Below are 18,715 nucleotides of genomic sequence, written 5' to 3'. Positions count from 1 at the left end.
AGCCTAGGCTGGTCTTAAACTCTAGTTTTTCTACTTCTGCCTCTAATTACAAGCATATGATGCATGTTTAACTTTTTTAAAGCATACTTTTAGTTGGTAAATTTCACATTAATATATAAAAATAACTGCTCTTCAAGAATGTAGTTCAAAAACAAAACTTATAAGATAGGAGAAAATGCTTGTTATATTCTTATGATAAAGGATTCACATCTAGAAATAAGCAGTAAAATGAACAATCCAGGGGTTGGGGATTTAGCTCAGTGGTAGAGCGCTTGCCTAGCAAGCACAAGCCCTGGGTTCAGTCCCCAGCTCTGAAAAAAAGAAAGAAAAAAAAAAAAAAAAAAAGATGAACAATCCAATACAAAATTCAGCAAGAGGGTTGAGGATGTAGTTCAGCTAGTAAGAGTGCCTTAGGGGGAGGGGCCTAAGGGGATGTTGGCCCGGAAACCGGGAAAGGGAATAACAATGGAAATGTAAATAAGAAATACCCAAGTTAATAAAGATGGGGGAAAAAAAGAGTGCCTTGCTAGCATGCACAAAGCTTTGCTTTTGATTAAACTGTATACAGTGTCACTCCATCACCCTAGAAGTGGAAGCAGAAGAATAAAAAGTTCAAGGTCATCCTCAGCTATAGAGTAGGTTCAAGACCAGCCTAGGATCTATGAGACCCTATATCAAAGAGAAAGGGAGGGGTAGGGAAAGACTCAGAAAGTAAGCCTGATGTCAGATGGCCTGAGTTATTTTATTCGTGTGTGTCTGTGTACCATGTGTGTGCCTAGTGCCTGTGGAGACTAAGAAGAAAGTGTCATCCCCTGCAACTGGAGGTACAGATGGTTGTGAGCTGCCGTGTAGGTGCTGGAACTCAGTCATGTTCTCTGCAAGAGCAGCCCATGCTCTGAAACTGAACTGCTGAGACCATCCTCTAGCACTGGTCCTCAAACCAAAAACAAAAAAAAAGTAAATAAACAGCTAAGTAAATCTTTTTTTTTTTTCTTTTTTCTTTTCGTTTTTTTCGGAGCTGGGGACCGAACCCAGGGCCTTGCACTTGCTAGGCAAGCACTCTACGACTGAGCTAAATCCCCAACCACAGCTAAGTAAATCTTGAGACAGCAAATTCACTTCAACAGAGTAAGGAAAGCATACAAAGTCAATCCCGGACCACTCAAAGTACTGGAAAGGACTCCAAGAACATTGCTAGCTGGGATATCAGCTTAGATACTGTGGGAAGATGCTTTGTAATGTCTTAAAAAGTTAAACACATACTTACCATATGTCCCAGCAATTCCACTTGTAGGTATTTATTTACCTTAGGAAAATGAAAATGTGTGTCAACGCATAAACGTTCATTTGAAGTTCACAGCAGTCTCATTCATAACAGCTACGTTGTTGGAAATATGACCAAGGTTCAACAACTTGTGCGTGACTGGATAAGCAAGTTGGGCACACAGATGAACCGAAAGCTACTAGCACAGACAATTCTAAAGCTCAGTGATGGTAGCACCTCCCTGTAATCCCAGCACTGGATCAGGAGTGTAAGGCCATCCTCGCTTACAAAGTTTGAGTCCAGATTACACTATAGGAGGCCCTATCTTGAAAGAAAAAGAAAAAGAAAAAGACAAAAGACAGGCACAAAACTTTAACTCCAGTACTCGAGACAGAAGCTGGTGTATCTCTATAATTCCAGGGGAGGGGCAGCCAGCCAATCATTTTATTGTGGGTCAGGCAATAACAAGCTATATTATCAAAACTATTTAAAGGGCTATAGAAATAACTCAGTAGTTAAGAGCACTTACTGCGGGGCTGGGGATTTAGCTCAGTGGTAGAGCGCTTACCTAGGAAGCGCAAAGCCCTGGGTTCGGTCCCCAGCTCCAAAAAAAAAAAAAAAAAAAAAAAAAAAAAGAGCACTTACTGCTCTTGTGGAGGATCCAGGTTCAATTCCCACATTCACAAGGTGGCTTACAGCTATCTGTAATCCAGTTCCGGGACATCAGACACTTTCTGACCTTGTTGGGTACAATGCAAACATATAGTACACATACATACATACAGGCAAGACACATAAAATAAATAAATATAAAAACAAATAAAAGGACTCTAGTATTTATGCCTGTAGAATATATGGCTGACAACTAGACTATTACATAATCCTACCACCCCAATATAAACCATGAAAGCAGCTAAGAGAAAAGAGACATTTGTGGTAACCAATCTCTTTCACTTAGGCCCTTTTTAAAAAAAGCTTTTGTTTTAAATTGAAAACTACTTGGATCTTCTTTTCTTTCTGTTACTTTCTGCTATATGTGTTTGTTTTATTTTTTTGAGATGGAGGTCTAACTCTGTAACCCAAGTTGCCTTTGGACACCTGATCCTCCTGCCTCAGACTCTCAAGTGTATAAATTACTTGCAGCTGCTACAATATTTGGCTCTAGATTTTCATTTCCAAAAGTGAATTCTCGCTTATTCTATTATTTATTCTGTTATGTATCATGACAGACCTATCACTGTAATTTCAGTATACCTTACCTTGAAGAGAAACAAAATACAAGCAAGGGGAATTATTTGGTAGATCACATCCTTTAGGAAAAGACTAGGGTGAATAGGTCCATAAATAAAACTACTTGTAGAATAGTTTGCAAGAGTCTATGTTCAGATCATTGAGATATTTTAAAATATCCTGAAACCAAATACAGACTCAAGGACTAGGCCAGATCCATTCACTGCATTCATTAAAATACAACCTCCATCAAGCCTCATCCAGTAAGAGGCCAAACTTACCCTAACATGACCTTAGCTTCAGAAGTCTGCCAAGGAACTTTTATAGAAATAGCAACCATATGCCATTTCCCTATTCCTCAAAGTAGTGCAAAATAGAGCAGAAAGTTTAGTACTAAATATTTCAGGGCTTGAATTTGTCAAGTAAATGAAGAAAAGAATATGGGTCTGGACATAACATGCTTGTAATCCCAGAAGTGGAGGAAGGAGAAGCAGTGACTCCAGGAGAGTGTTGGCTACACAGAAAACTCAAGGCCAGCCTAGGCTATGTGAGACCATTCACACACACACACACACACACACACACACACACACACACACACACACTCACACACACACAGAGGCACACGCACACGCACAGGAATGCACTTGCACATACATAAATCAGCATCTGCTGAACTGACTGGGGAATTCTATGTAACCCACCACATTTGTTACAACTCTGAACACTGCTAGGCATGGGAGTATAAACCTTTAATCCCGAGTGCTCAGGAGGCAGAGTCTGAGGACGGTCTGGTCTACATGAGTCTAAGGGTTGCCAAGGCTAGAAAACTGCCAAGTAATACTTTAAGTAGCATTCAACAATTCTCCTGAAATCATCTCTTAAGATGATAAAGGATTAAAAACAACAACAATAAAGGTTTTACTAAACAATACCCCAAGTGCAGAATTACAAATTTCTTTTAACTGATGCTGAAATGGAGTCTCATTGAGTTTATGGCAGTTCTCTTGCCTTAATCTCCCAAGTGCAAGGATCACAGGCCTAAGCCAACTCCCAGGTAACTAAATGGGCTTATCTAAGAAATTCAAATTTGGCATGAAATATAAAATCCAATCAAATTAACTTACCATATTAATGAGCTAAAAATATCCTATCACATGATCATTGTCAGCCTAGCCAAATCACTGAGATTTAATGAGCGATCCGATCTCCAAACCCCTTAAGAAGGTTAAGAACAACTAAGAAAGATACCCAATATTGAACCCTGGCTCCACATGTATATACACACCTCACCTACACAAGCATGTACACACACACACACACACACACACACACACACAAAAGGAAACTTTTTTTTTTAATATTTATTTATTATGTATACAGTGTTGTGCCTGCATGTCTGCCTGCAGGCCAGAAGAGGGCACCAGATCTCATTACAGATGGTTGTGAGCCACCATGTGGTTGCTGGGAATTGAACTCAGGACTCTGGAAGAACAGTCAGTGCTCTTAACCTCTGAGCCATTTCTCCAGCCCCGAGGAAACTTTCTTGATAATAGAGTAACAGTGGGGAAAAAAAACTATGACCAACATCCTATCTAAACAATAAAGCACAAAGTTTTCCTCCTGATATAGGGAAGAAGGGAAGGATTTCTTGTTACTCAACCGTTTCTCAGAGACCTAACCAGTGAAATTAGGAAAGAGAACAACAGAACTGCAGAAATAAGACTGTCTTTAATCAAAGATGGCATGGTAATATAGGTTACAGAAAAGGCTCCAGAACAAATAATGGCTTTCACAGGGGGCAACAAGGGGCAGGCTGTAAAATCATGTCCATGCTTTCAACTAACTACAGTCAAGCAGTCAACTGTGGTACAGAAGTATCTCAAATCCAGAAGTAGGTAATCTGTTAAGCTTTAAATACGTAATAAGCTTTAAATAAGCTTTAAATCTCATATGATGTTATTCCATCTCACCAAAGACGGTGAATTCTCCTCCAGTGTATCTGTGTTGCAGATGCTGTCCACTCACCATGGATAGCTTGTAAATTAGCCTCAGTCTTGACCTAACTGTACAACTTTTAAGCTTCCAACTCCTGAAATACTTGTCTCAAAACAAAGAGGTCAGACATGCTCCTAAGTATATTAACATTTTGTTTCAAAAGTAAGTGCTTAAGATACCTCACTTCTCAAAAGTTAAATAATTTGATTAAAGCTATGAATGGGTTAGAGTAAACAAGTGTTTACTGCTCAGTATTTACTAACTGTAGACAGTAAGTGAGACTCTGAAAGTGAAAACAGAGGCCGAACCCTGCCCTCCAGCAGCTCTCAGTCTTTCTAGGAGACTCACACTGAGAATGGCAATCATGTGAGCAGGCAGTAACGCAGTAACGAGTGTGCACAGGGCCAAAGGTAGCACACACAATGCACAGAGACAAGGAGGGGCTGAGCCAGATTTTAAAAGTACATAGAAGTTTGACCAGTGGTCAAAGTACCTACAGGAAGATAACACAAATTCTTTCAATGTTCCTACTTTGAGAAAGATTCTGTAAGATAGACTTTTGAAATATTTGTCCTCTAGGGCAATGATGAGTGCAATAATGAATAAGATAAAAGGCTCTACCTTCTTAACTTGCAATCAAGTGATGAAGACCAGTAATTCAATTAAAATGCAGCTTAGTATGATGGAGGGCACTTGAGGTAGAAGCAGGAGGGCCATGAGATGAAAAGCCAGCCTGAACTACACAGTAAGACCTCATCTCAAAAATGTATGCGGATAGACATATGTGCACTTTATACTATCTGTACTAGATAGTTTTATGTCAAATTAACACAAGTTAAAGTCATCTGAAAGAAGGAAACCTCAATTAGGAAAATGTCTCCATAAGACCAGGCTGTAGGCAAGCCTTTAGGGCATTTTTCTTAATTAGTCATTAAAGAGGGAGGACCCACCCCACTGTAAGTGGTTCTGCCCCTGAGCTGGCGGTCCTGGGTGCTATAGGAAAGCAGGCTGAGCCATTGTGAGGAACAAGTCAATAAGCAATATTCTTCCACAGCCTCTGCGTCAGCTCCTGCCTCCTCATTCCTGCCCTGTTTGAGTTGCTGTCCGTATTTCCTTCAATGAAGAACAGTGATATGCAAGTGTAAGTCAAACAAACTCTTTCCTACCCAAGCTGCTCTGACCATGGTATTTCATCATTGTATAGTAGTGTCCTGAACTAAGGCAAACTGGTACCAGCACAATGGTATATTGACAAGATAAACCTGACCATATTTTGAAAACGACTGTGCAAGGACTTTGGAAATCTGGGCTAGAAAAGCCACTGAGTGTTGAGAGCTTGGGAGGCAAGAATGTTGAGAGCAATGCAGATGATTGAGGCCTGGCTTGTAAGTTTCAGAGGAAAACAAAGATGCCACTAGGCCATTTGTGTGAAAACTCTGGGTTATCTGGTCAGCTAGAGTGGAACAACCAGCCATGATTAATAGGAGACCAGAACCACTACAGTAAAACCCTTCTTTTACTAGGACAACTGACATTGGTCTGCTGGAGCTAAAAATTACCAGTGATTAAGAAGAGACCAGCATCACTGAGGTGAAATCTGTTAAGTGTTTCCTAAATCTCAGCACATGTAAGATGTGTTCCGGAGGCAGCCAAGGTTGTACCTTGCAATAGCAGCTCAACTTGATATATAAGAGTCACCTAGATGGCCCTGGTTTTGAAGGCATGAAGGAGTTGTGGTGAGCAGCTGAGGCTTGGCTTCATTGGTGAAGGGGCAGCTTCACTGGTAATGATACTAAGGACTCGAGTGGGAAGAGGGTGTGCACACAGAGAAGCTAAGGCTTAGCACCACAGAGGGAGGCTATTGGTGACACTGCAGCATAGTTGCAGTAAAAGATCCCAGCATTTTGAAGATGCCAGTACTATGGGAAGATCACCAAAAACCGCAGCCCAAGCTTACTTAGAAGACAAGCTGTGTATGCTGCAGAGGGCAGAGCTGAAGAAGTGACCCCAAGTCCTTTGGAGGATCCCAGAAAATCATGAGTGAATCCCAGACGTTGAACATGGTGCTCTGTATGCTGTTGAGAGTGGTTTTCTGTTGATCTGAGTGTGATGGTGTCCTGGTCCTTCACTCTTGAAATATTAAATTTTGATTTGTACAGGAGCCCACTGTTGAGAGATTTTGGCTACACAGAAAAACAGCCTCAAAAAAAAAAAAGATTTTGGACTTTTATACAAACTGAATATGTTAAAGGGACTGAACTGTTTTAAAAAAAAACTATTGATTTTTTTTGTGTGTGTGAATTTCACATCATGGATTCTAATCCCAATCATCTCCCCATCCCTCCATATCCATTCCCACCCTTGCACCCTCTCCTCAAAAAAGAAAAAATCTCTAGAGTGGAAACTGTGGTATGTCACAGTGTGTCACACAGTCCACCCTTTTGCCCAAACAGCTTTACTTGCAAATGTTCATTAATGACAGTGAGTCATTAATCTGGTTAGAGGCCTCTGGCTTCTGCTACACTATCGACACTGGGGCTCCTCTCAGATATCCTGCTGTTGCCCTGTGTCATGGAGATCCTATAGCTTTGGTTCTGCAGGAACAGTTCCTTCACAGACTAGCAGCAGTTCATCGATGGGATAGATTTTGGAGTAGACCAAGTCAAAGCCCTGGATCTGGGCCTGGGTAGTAGCTGAATTTGTCAGCCTGCCAGCTCTCCTGTGCCCTTGTCACCAGAGCCAGCTATCCCACTTTGCCCAGGTGAGGGGTTGGGCTATTTCGGCACACCCCTTAGACATCAACATGGTCACAAGCGGCAGCTCAGACCAGGAATGTCCTCATAATCTTCGATGGTAACATGGACCACAGACATCAACACAGCCCCATGCCACTGCTGGGCCACAGACCAAGACATGGCTCTCTATAGCAGTCAATATAGGTCAAGATGTCACCATGGCCTCAAGTGGCACATAGACTACTCACATCATGCTGTTCCTCACCACCCTCACACCTCCAGGTCTGCCTCTCTTCATACTGCACAAACCATTTTGCTTCTCTTGCTCTCCTACCACACATTTGTTTACTGTGGTGCTCACCTCTGGGCCTCTGGGGGGCTTCCACCTGCCCACGCTGCAGGGTGACAGACTGCACTTAACTTTTAATCTGTTTGAATTTGTATTGAATTGAAGTTGTAAAGACTTTTACATTGTAAAGGTTGTAAAAAACTTTTAAAGTTATTTATGTTTTTAATGAGAGATCTTCAGGATGAATAAGAAAAAAGGTTGTGGCTTAATGGTGATTTTGTGTGTGTGTGTCAAGTTGACAAATGGTAAATTGTACCCAATAGTTTTATGTCAACTTGACACGAGTTAAATTCATATGGGAGGAGAACATCAATTTTTAAAATGCCTCCAGGGTTTTCTTTTTTTTTTTTTTTTTTTTTTTGGTTCTTTTTTTCGGAGCTGGGGACCGAACCCAGGGACCTCCAGGGCTTTCTTAATTAGTCAGTGATGTAGCAGGGCCCAGCCCATTGTTGGTCGTGCCATACTGGGCTGGTAATCCTAGACGATATAGGAAAGCCGGCTGAGCAAGCCGGTAAGCAGCACCCTCCATGGCCTCTGCATCAGCTCCTGCCTCCTACACTGTTTGAATTCCTGTCCTACATTCCTTCCTGATGAACAGTGGGTGACATGCACATGTAAGGCATAAACCCTTCCCTATCCAAGTTGCTTTGGTCATAGTGTTTCATCTCAGCAATAACAACCCTAAGACACTACTTTTTTATTTTATTTAAAGCATTTTTAAACCTTTTAAGAAATGTATGGGTATGCATGTTTTGCCTGCATTGTGTAGTTCCTGGTGCCCATACAAGTCAGAAGAAAGCATGGAATCCTCTGGAATTAGGGTTATGGATGACTATGAGCTGCCATGTGGTAGAAACTGAATCTGGACACTGCGTGAGAATAGGGAGTGCTCTTATCCAGCAGCCATGTTAATGGCTCCTACAGTATCTAAAAAACAAAGGCATTTTTGTGTGTGTATGATGTATGGGTGAGGGCATATGCATGCCTTAGTGCATGTGTGTGGGTGACAGAATAAAAGGATAACTGTGCGGTCATTTCTCTCCCTCCGTCTTTTCATGGATTCTAAGGCCTGAACTCAGGCCATCAAGCTTGCACATACTCTTGAGCCATCCTGCCACCCCCCTCATACTATTCTGATAATCTCCTATACACTTAAAAGGGCTCTAAAATTAAGATCTTTTTTAAAAACTGCTAACGAAGTCAAATGCTATTTTAAAAAAACAAAAGCCGCACTGGAGAGATGGCTCAGTGGTTAAGAGCACTGACTGCTCTTCCAGAGGTCCTAAGTTCAATTCCTAGCAAGCACTGTAATGGGATTCGATGTCCTCTTCTGGTGTGTCCGAAGACAGCAACAGTGTACACATATACATGAAAAATAAATAAATAAATCTTTAAAAAACAAAACAAAACAAAACAAAAGCCACATCGTACAGTTGCTCGTACCCATAACCCCAATGCTCTGGAGGTTGGATCAAGATCAGCTGGGGCTACACAGCAAGACGCTACCTGTTGCTTTCTTTCTTTTTTGTTTTGTTTTGTTTTTTTGAAACAGGGTCTTTTTATTCAGCCTTCGTTTTCCTGGATCTTGCTCTGTAGACCATCATGAACTAATAGGCCTTGAACTAACAGAGATCAGTCTCAAGTGCTGGGGTTAAAGGGGTAGATCACCAACCAATGAGACTGTTACCTCAAAAATAAAACAAAATGAAAGTGCCAAGTATAGTGGCTCAAACCTGTAATCCCAGAAACAGCAGGCAAAGGCAGGAGGGTCACCGAAACTCTAGGGCCATTCTGGTTTACAGGGCAAGGATGAGGCCAGCCAAGACTTCCGAGTATGACCATTTCAAAAAACAAAACAGAAAAAAGAAAAGAAGCAGTAAGGGGAGAAAGAGTGTCAGCAAGACGGGTTGGCCAAGCAGACAGGCAGACAGGCCACTTGCTTCCAAACCTGACATCCTGAGTTCAAGCCCCAGGGCCTCCACAATAAGGAGAGAACTGACTCTTTTCTGACCTCTACACACATGCTAAGGCACAAATGCACCCAGGAACATATACTAAATACATAATTTAAAAATATATAAGCAAAATTTAAAAGATAAAATTCCTATATACAAAAGTAAAACAACTATTTCTTTCAAGTATTTGTCTGCAGTCATTTTATACAGTTACAATCACATTACATTTGTTCCTAGTGTTTTCAAGTGTAAGAACCATATTTTGACAATTGGGAAAACTATAGAATCACATGGTAGGTCAATATTTAATGATGAGAAAAACATGGTTGTTTTAGATAAGGTTCTCAAGAGGAACAGAACACAGTGAGTGAGTGAGTGAGTATGTATGTATGTATGTTTGTACTATGTGTATATATGTCCACAGAAGAATTTATTAAATAAGCTTTAAAATAGTAACAGCTAAATCACACTGAGAAACTGAGAAACTAGTAGGTACTCAGTCCTTGAGTATAAAAGGCACAAATCCCTTGTGATCATACATAAGCCCTAGGGAAACCAGGAATGTCAGAGGCTCTCCAATGGAAGAGATGTGTGCCCTGTTACTTGCCCAGAAGGTTGGAAATGGATGTGGTTAATAGCTAGTAACCTCTGAACTATCTTCCCCCTCCCCCCCGGGGCTGGGGACTGAACTCAGGACCTTGCGCTTCCTAGGCAAGCGCTCTACCATTGAGCCAAATCCCCAACCCCCACCTCTGAACTATCTTATGACTGAGGCCACATCTGTTTTCCCCAGACTCTTACAAACAGAACCAGAGGTGATTAATAGCCTAGGTGACTACTTACTGTCTGTATGACTGAGACCACACCAGATCTTCCCCAGGCCTTTAGGATAACATATGCAGTCTATCACCAGAACCCACCTTAATGGAAGAAATGGCATGAACTTTTAAATGAGTCTCAATGTAATTATGTCTTAGGCTTTACTGCGCACATGGGATTGTGTACCAGGAAACTTTCTTCTTTTAAATTGTACTGTAATTAAATATGGTTAAAACAAACTGCCCAGTGTCAGATTCTTGGTTTGAACCAACACAGGCTACTGGGTCACGCTGGACAAGAGTTCCTTCTTGCCTCATGTGGATGGTTACTCTGCTGGCACTGGTGTTTGCAGAGACATCCCTCACACACACTTGAGGCTGAATGCCCCAACACGGAACAATCCTATTGCAGGTAACTAGAAATTCCCCAGAAAATATTTTTTTTTTTGTTTTCTAAAAGTTATGGAGAGATCAACAGAGTAATGCTTGATCAAACAACAAAAATATAGTAAATCCACCATATTTTATGGTTTTTAACTAAAAGAAAAGCACCAATCTATATACTCTGCTAAACTTCCATAAAAAATACAATGTCCCTGTGTCAAAAAACTATAAAACAGAAGTTTAGACAAATACATGTGATAAAAAATGAGAGCAGAAAATGGGAAGAGACCCAATCAGAAGAAATTCTTCAGCTTCTGGGTATAAAATGCCCATCCTTTGACTGAGTCCCAAATCATACATGCATAAGGCGAATTCCAAGTAGCCCAAATAAAATTAAAATGTCTCATAAACTAAATGAAGCTAAACATAGTAGCACATGCCCTATGATCTCCTCACTTAGGAAGCAGAAGCAGAAAAAAAAAAAATGTGAGTTCAAAGCCAGTCCAGGTGATTGTGATGGCTGTTAGGTCTACTTCTAATCTGGATCTTTGAGGTAGGAGGACACACATTTATTCCAGATCTTTTGAGGTGTGAGGACTCACTTCTAATCTGAGCCCCACCTCCGGCTGGAAGCCCACATAACGTCACAGAAGGAAGCTTTAGTGCTCTGCCTGCCTGCTCTGGTCCTCACTAGCAAGTCCACCCCTTCACTAGCACTAGGGCCTACTTCTTTGGGATTCCAGAGTATACTGAGGAGCAATTGAGACATTCAGCCTCGTGGACTGAACAAGTATTGGATTGTTGGAACTCCTGTTCAAAGGCAGTCATTGCTGGACTTACAGGATCACAGCCTGTAAGTCATTCTAATAAATCCCCTTTCTAAAGAGAGATTCGTTCTGTAAGTTGTTACTCTAGAGAATACAGATTTTAGTACCAGTAGTGGTTCTAGAATAACAGAGGATGAATATTTTAAGTATTTGGCTTTCCGATTTACCAACAACTACAGTTACTTAAGCTCCCCGGCGTGCTCGGAGAGAGACACGCAGTGAGACAGAGGCATTGGATTATACTGACTCACCGACTGTGAGAGGCAACAGATTTGGTGACTATGTCTATAAAACTTTTGACAAGTTGTAGAAAAACAAGGAAAATGCTGCTGCCACTGCCTGGTTGCTCCTAGCATCTCTAGATAAACTGATCAGAGAAAAGAACGAGCTCTGTGATAAAAAATTAACCAACGTCTAGATTCTCAGAATATGGTGAAGGGCAACAGTGAACTTAGTAACAAAACTGACCAGCTTCAGATGCTATAAACAGTCTAAAGTTTTCTAAGTGTGCCTTGGAAGAGAATCTTCTCTCCAGCAGCCACAGAGCTTAACTTGTGGTAAAACAAACCAAAGCTCTCATTATAAGGTTGGTTGAATTACAGCAAAACTTCAAGTCCCAGCTCCGGAGGTGACAGCAGTTAAAGTTAAAAGCATTAATTGTTAAAAATGAGGTCCTGTAATTTGGGATGTGAACATGTGGGAGGACGCTATTGAAGCTGAGAAGTTTAAACCCTCAGATTCTCAAGGGTTTATCTCACCTGAAGAAGTAGTCTATTTACCTTCAGCAAAAGATATACTCACACCCCATCTCCTGAAATATTGCCACTTCACCTTTAACTGAGGTAATTAATCCTACATTGTTTGCTAAACCAGCAGTGACTTTCTCTGAATAAATGCCAGGCAAGACAACACTGATGTTCCTCAGGGCCCACCAATTGTTGCCTGTAGACCTATATACCAGACTTAAGGTTAAGCAGGCTCCAGAGGGAAAGTATAAAGTGTAGTCCATGAGGAGGTATGCTACACTACCATAGAGCTTAATGAGCCTGCTAATTCATTTAAGCACAAGTCTGTGGAACGTATATGGGAATGTATTTTAGTGTTTGGGATAATGATGGAAGAAATAGAAAACAGGATCAAGTGAGTTTATTGATATGGGCCCTCTCAGTGGAGATTCTAGGTTTAATACAGAAGCTCGGTCAGCTAAAAAAAAGGGGGGGTTAAAGGTTTGTATGAATAGTTGGCTGAAGCATTTGTCAAAAGATGTCCTACTGAAAAGAAACTAAAGATCCCTGATATCCCTTGACTTAATAAATTGATGAAGAGATTTCTAAAGCTGTGGAAGCTGCAATGCTAGAGTGGGTTCTCTGTATAAATCCCAATCCTCCACAGTGGGAAGGCCCAGCAGACATACATGTTCTTTACTAATCCTATAAGATGCAGAAGGTGAGAGGGCACCGGCACATCTGAAGAGCTTTGTTGTTGCCCTTTTCCGAGCACCAAACTTCTGCTTGGTTGAATGAATTCAACGCAATGGGTTTAACTGGGCTTGAGTAGTAGGGGCCAGGTGGCAGCACTGCATCACCAACAGCAAGGTGGTTATTCTAACGGGCAGGTCAGACAAGGCTGTGTTCATAATGGCCTGAACTGTAGTGGTCCTCACAGGCAAAGTGAATTTTATGGTAGCATGACTCATACAGACCTCTGACACCGGTAATCAGTCATGGTATTTTCACGCATGAAATAGATTAAAAAAAAAAAAAGCCTACTGAATTTTTGTTTGACCTATATAAGCAGGAAAATTCAGACAAATGAAAGAAAGGCTACATTGGATCATGGCAAAAAGTAATCTTTTTTCTTTTTTTAGATTTATTTATTTATATTATGTACAGCATTCTGCCTGCATATGTGACTGCAGGTCAGAAGAGGGCACCAGATCTCATTACAGATGGTTGTGAGCCACCATGTGGTTGCTGGGAATTGAACTCATGACCTCTGGAAGAGCAGTCAGTGCTTTTAACCACTGAGCCATCTCTCCAGCCCGACAAAAGGTAATCTTGGCTTGTGAACCCATTTCCAGATTTGAGCCAATTTGCCCTTGAATGAAGAAGGGACAGCCAGGTTCCCCTGAGGAAGAATGATAAAGCACCTAGAAGTTTTATTGTTACCCTTTCTACAGTCCTTCCCCAGAGGGACCTAGGCCTTTACCAAGGGTAACTATACAACTGGGAAATAGAAAACAGACTTTCTGGGGCCTATTGGAACTGGTTCTGAATTAACACTGATACTGGGCCATCCCAAGAAACATCGTGGCTAAAGTCCAACTCACAGTAGGTCCAGTTGCCCTGAACTCATCCTGTGGTCATTTACCCAGTTCCAGAATCGTAATTGGGATAGATAAACTTAGAGGTTAGAGAATCTTGACTAACAACAATGATGTAGCAAATTTCAGGCTAGACTAATCTAGTAAGAGCCTACCTCAAAGGGAAAAAAAAACTCAGCAAAAAATGAAATTAAGATTTGAGTTGTTGGGGGCTGGTAAAATGGCTCAACAAGTCAAAGTGCTTGACTTCAAGTCTGATTACTACCCACAGCTAATGAAACCATGGACTTCAGAAGAAAACTACAACCACCAGTTTACTAAGCCAGCATAATTCCTACCTACATTCAAAACTTAACTCTTATACCCACAGATAAGAGTGCCTCTCATCAAAGAAGCTCCTCTTTGCAGCAGAGACCATTACACACACACACACACACACACACACACACACACACACACACACACACACACACACACAGGTTAACAAGCAGAAAATAACTAACTGTGGGACGCAGAGTATCAGTAGATACACATCCTACACAACTCCTGCACCCAAGGCTCAGGACGTCATGGAAGAGGGGACAGAAACATCCTAAGAGTCAGAGGACCAGGGAATCTGCTGTAAGAGTGTCTCCTAGCTGGGTGGTGATGGGACACATTTTTAATCCCAGCACTTGGGAGGCAGACACAGGCAGATCTCTGTGAATTCCAGGCCAGACTGGTTTACAGGGTGAGTTCCAGGATGGCCAGGGCTACACACACACACACACACACACACACACACACACACACACACACACACACACAAAACTATCTCAAAAAACCAACCAACCAAACAAGCAAAGAAGATACTGATTTCCTTCCACCTATGGCTTGGGGTGGCTATAGCTCCTGGGTATCATACCTATGACCTTTAACAGTCCTTTTGTTTAGCCCTAACACATTCAATAAATAACTAGTAATGGTTATGCTATCATTTTCTGTGTATGACATCATGTGGGGGGGGGGGAGTGAAAAGCACCAAGACAAAGTATTTCTCAAATACTTTAGTAACACATAACCTCTCAGAGTAACTCCTACGACTAGTAATATTATTTACTAAGCTAGATAATTGCTATGCGAAGTATAGACTTCAGTATCCTCCATGGCACATCTCAGACAGTAAACAAAATCTTTTAAAGAAGCTGATGTTTCCTCCAAACTGGAATACAGCGACAAATATTTTGTTCTTTCCCTGTACAATGAGAAATGTAAACGTTTACAAAGCAGGAGAGAGAAATAATGAAGCCCCACACAGACATTACCCACTCTGAGTACTCAATCACCTTATAAAAAAATCACTGTATCTGTAATGTCCATAAACTCCAACCTCCTCACAGGAGATTATTCTGAATCCAGCTGCATTCTATCATTTCATCCATAAATATTTCACCACGTGCCTACCTTCTAAAAGGTATCATAGAAAAAAATGTATATAATGATGTTGCCAGTTTTCCTGGAAGTTCTCAGGTTGGTGAGTCAGATTTCTGATATTAAGTACCCAGTAAGTCATGGATTACAGAAATATATCTGTTAGAAAACACCCATATAGGGGTTGGGGATTTAGCTCAGTGGTAGAGCGCCTGCCTAGCAAGCGCAAGGCCCTGGGTTTGGTCCCCAGCTCCAAAAAAAAAAAAGAAAAAATAAAAAAAAAAAAAGAAAGAAATCACACATATACTAAATTTCTACTTCATTTTCTTACAACTTAAACAACTTCAAAGTAGAAAACTGAGGGAAAGTTTTTAATTTTTAAATGTCTAATATTAATTATACATACTGATGTATTTCATTGTGACAATTTACATATGTATACAATATATGTCAACAACATCTGTCTCCCTGTCACCCTCATTTATCTCCCTCCTACCTCTTCTAATCTCTTTCCCTTTCCAAGTAACCTTCTTCCTAGTTTCATGCTTTTGTTTTATGCTTTAGTTTTTGGTGATCCATAGCTTTCATTAAGGTTGCTTCAGGAGCATGGGCACCTGACCCATCACTACACCTCTGAAGGAAACATCTTTCCTTCCTTTCCCTCCTCAGTGGGAAATAACTAGTGAGAAAGGTGCCCCACAGGGGCCTTTAACTCCCACCCAGTTTTGTTTTGTTTTTGAGACAACGGCTCACTAACAGTTCAGGCTAGCCTGAAACTCAATATAAAGCCCACACTGGTCTCAAACTCATAGCAATCCTCCTGGCTCAGCTCCAGGAGCATTAGAACTATAGCCATGTGCTACCATATACAGAAAAAGTAGATTTAAAACAGTGTCAACAGGCATAAGATCACTGGTTAAGGGGCTTTGAGACTTCTAAGGAAGGAGATAGAGAAAAATTGAACACAAAGGCCTTCCACCTCTTAGAGACAATTGACATTCATGACTTGGTATGTGAGAACATCCCAACATTATGTAACTATTATATACAGCGGAATTCTTATAATTGCAGATGTTATAGGAGAACTGCAAATAAATTAAATACAGAAAATTTTTATTCAGTAATCCTTACCTTTTGTTGGACTGAAATTCTGATCTATAAAGCCCCTCAGTTCTGCATTTGTGGATGTCAAACCAACCTGAATAAAAAAAAAATTAATACTTGGATCAGAAGTATTATAGAGCTATTTAATAAAATATTTTATATTTTCTACCAAAAGTCTGTATCAAATATTAGTTTTATGACAAATTAATTATATCATCCATAGGAATATATTACTAAAAAGAAAATGTTGCCATGTTGCTTGAAATGGGAAAACTTAAGATTAAAAAATAATAGAATGCTACTTATGAGTTAAATCAAAAACCCACAAATTTTCTAAATATTTTGAAGGCAAGTAATATGGCAGCTGCCAACAGATAAATCACACTTCCATCCCTAGGGCAGGGGCTTGGCTCAGCAGCAGAACACTCGCCTAGCATTGTGCAATGCCCTGATTTGCTCTCTAGCACTATAAAAGTAAAGATTATAAAATTATATCCTCATTGCTGTTCTTAATTTCTGATGTTCTTCATCACTTCCACCATGCTTTTAAGAACTACCACATAAGTACCACAGATGGTCTAAGTGTAAGGACAGCAGCCTCAAGTCCATTTATCTGGATCCCCACTGGCTTATAAAGCCCACTGCTGTGTGCCTTGGTCAAGCCATTCGAGTTAGAAATTGGCAAATTAGAATGTGCTGCCAGTTCTTGACGATCCTGGTTGTCAGAAAGATGCAAGGTGCTGGGTATGCAAAGCACACAGCACAGCAATGGCACATCCTCTTCAGTCTGTGTCAACTTAGGACTAGTCCTGTGTCAGCAGTCTGTGCAGCAACTGAGTTTATAATCTCCCTCCAGACGGTTTATTCACTTAATACGATATTTACAGGGCTACCTGTGTCATAGATAAAAAGAAAGTATCATCATAAGAACTAATTTGATTTTTGTTTTGGATACGGGGCATCATATACCCGAGCTGGCCTCAAACTATATAGCTGAGGATTAATTTTCTAATCCTCCTCCTTCCTCTATCTCAAGAACGCTGAAATTACAGGAATGCATGACTACTCGTGATTTTCATCAAAATGTTAAAAATTTGGTTCAGAGCCTAGGGGAATCCCCATTTTGAAAACAGGGCACACGGGCCATTAAGATGACTCAGTAGATAAGGAAGGTGCTTGTTGAGCCAGCCTGAAGATCTGAGTTCAAACTCAAAGCCACATGAAGGTAAAAAAGGAGATAAATTCCTCCAAGTTGTCCTCTGACCTCCACAATACACCCTGGAATGCAGACAGTCTCCCACATACACACAAAATATCTCTTTCATTTAGCTCAATATCTAAGTCCTGGTCTACAGGACAGCCAGAGCCACACAAAGAGAAACCTTGCGTAGAGGGAAAAACAAAAAACAAACATACAAAAACGACTTAGCTCAAAGCAAGCTCTAATACATGGACCCACTATTACTATATATTACAGTGTTATACACTAAAGAGTTGTAATCTTACAGTACAAACCTGGAATATTCTGCAAACTTTCAACATTTCAAATTTGTAATTTGATACCTCAAAACTTTTCAAAGATATATTTAAAAGTTTTACTGTAATAAAACTCATATGGTCTCGAATTATTGATCCTTATCTTGATGTTTGGATACATGTCTACAGTTTTTTTAATTTTTTTATTTATGTACGTGGCTGTTTTGCCTACAAGTATGTATGAGGGCACCAGATCCCTAGAAGAGCAACCACTGACTCATCTCTCCAGCCTATTATGATGATGGTGGTGGTGGTGGTGGTGGTGGTGGTGGTGGTGGTGGTGGTGGTGATGATGATGATGATGATGATGATGATGATGATGATGATGTTCTTGAGACAGGGTTTCTCTGTAGCCCTGGCTGTCCTGGAACTCCCTTGTAGACCAGGCTGGCCTCAAACTCAGAGATCGCCAGTCTCTGCCTCCCGTGTGCTGGGATTGAAGGCGTGCACCACCGCTGCCCAGCCCATTTCTATATTATTAAATAATCACTGCAATCATGCAGTTAACAAATCCTTACTCTTTATGGTGTGTTGTATGTGTGCATGAATCTATTTAGTGAGTAGATCTAAGTTAATATTAATCTGTGTTGGTGTATAGCTCAGCAGGCTTTGACTCCAAGTCTCTGGGTTCAATTCCCAGTACTGCCCTCCTCTCAAACAAGAATAATGTGGGGGGATGGTTTTGTGCACCATGTATTCAGATGCTGATTTCTATGCCCAGACATCTGGTTGCAAGGTCAAGCATCTCTGGTCTCAATGTTATGTAAAAATTGTTTTCCAGA

The 18,715-nt window shown here is 40.8% G+C and overlaps 1 protein-coding gene across 15 annotated transcripts in view; it reads right to left on the bottom strand.

Moving 5' to 3' along the window:
* Tfdp2 (transcription factor Dp-2) overlaps nucleotides 1–18,715 on the bottom strand; it is a 141,009-nt gene that overhangs the window by 80,160 nt on the left and 42,134 nt on the right. For 13 of the 15 annotated variants that reach the window (XM_017595584.3, XM_017595583.3, XM_006243556.5 and 10 more), the window contains one exon: nucleotides 16,425–16,491. In XM_017595584.3, the coding sequence (XP_017451073.1) occupies nucleotides 16,425–16,491 (67 nt within the window). Of the gene's footprint in view, nucleotides 1–1,267; nucleotides 1,307–16,424; nucleotides 16,492–18,715 lie in introns of those variants that run through there. The other 2 variants (XM_039081183.2, XM_039081180.1) reach the window with 2 other exon arrangements.

Source organism: Rattus norvegicus, chromosome 8, assembly GCF_036323735.1.
Source record: "Rattus norvegicus strain BN/NHsdMcwi chromosome 8, GRCr8, whole genome shotgun sequence".
In the NCBI taxonomy this organism is placed as follows: domain Eukaryota; kingdom Metazoa; phylum Chordata; class Mammalia; order Rodentia; family Muridae; genus Rattus; species Rattus norvegicus.
This window is presented reverse-complemented; position numbering and strand designations above follow the sequence as displayed.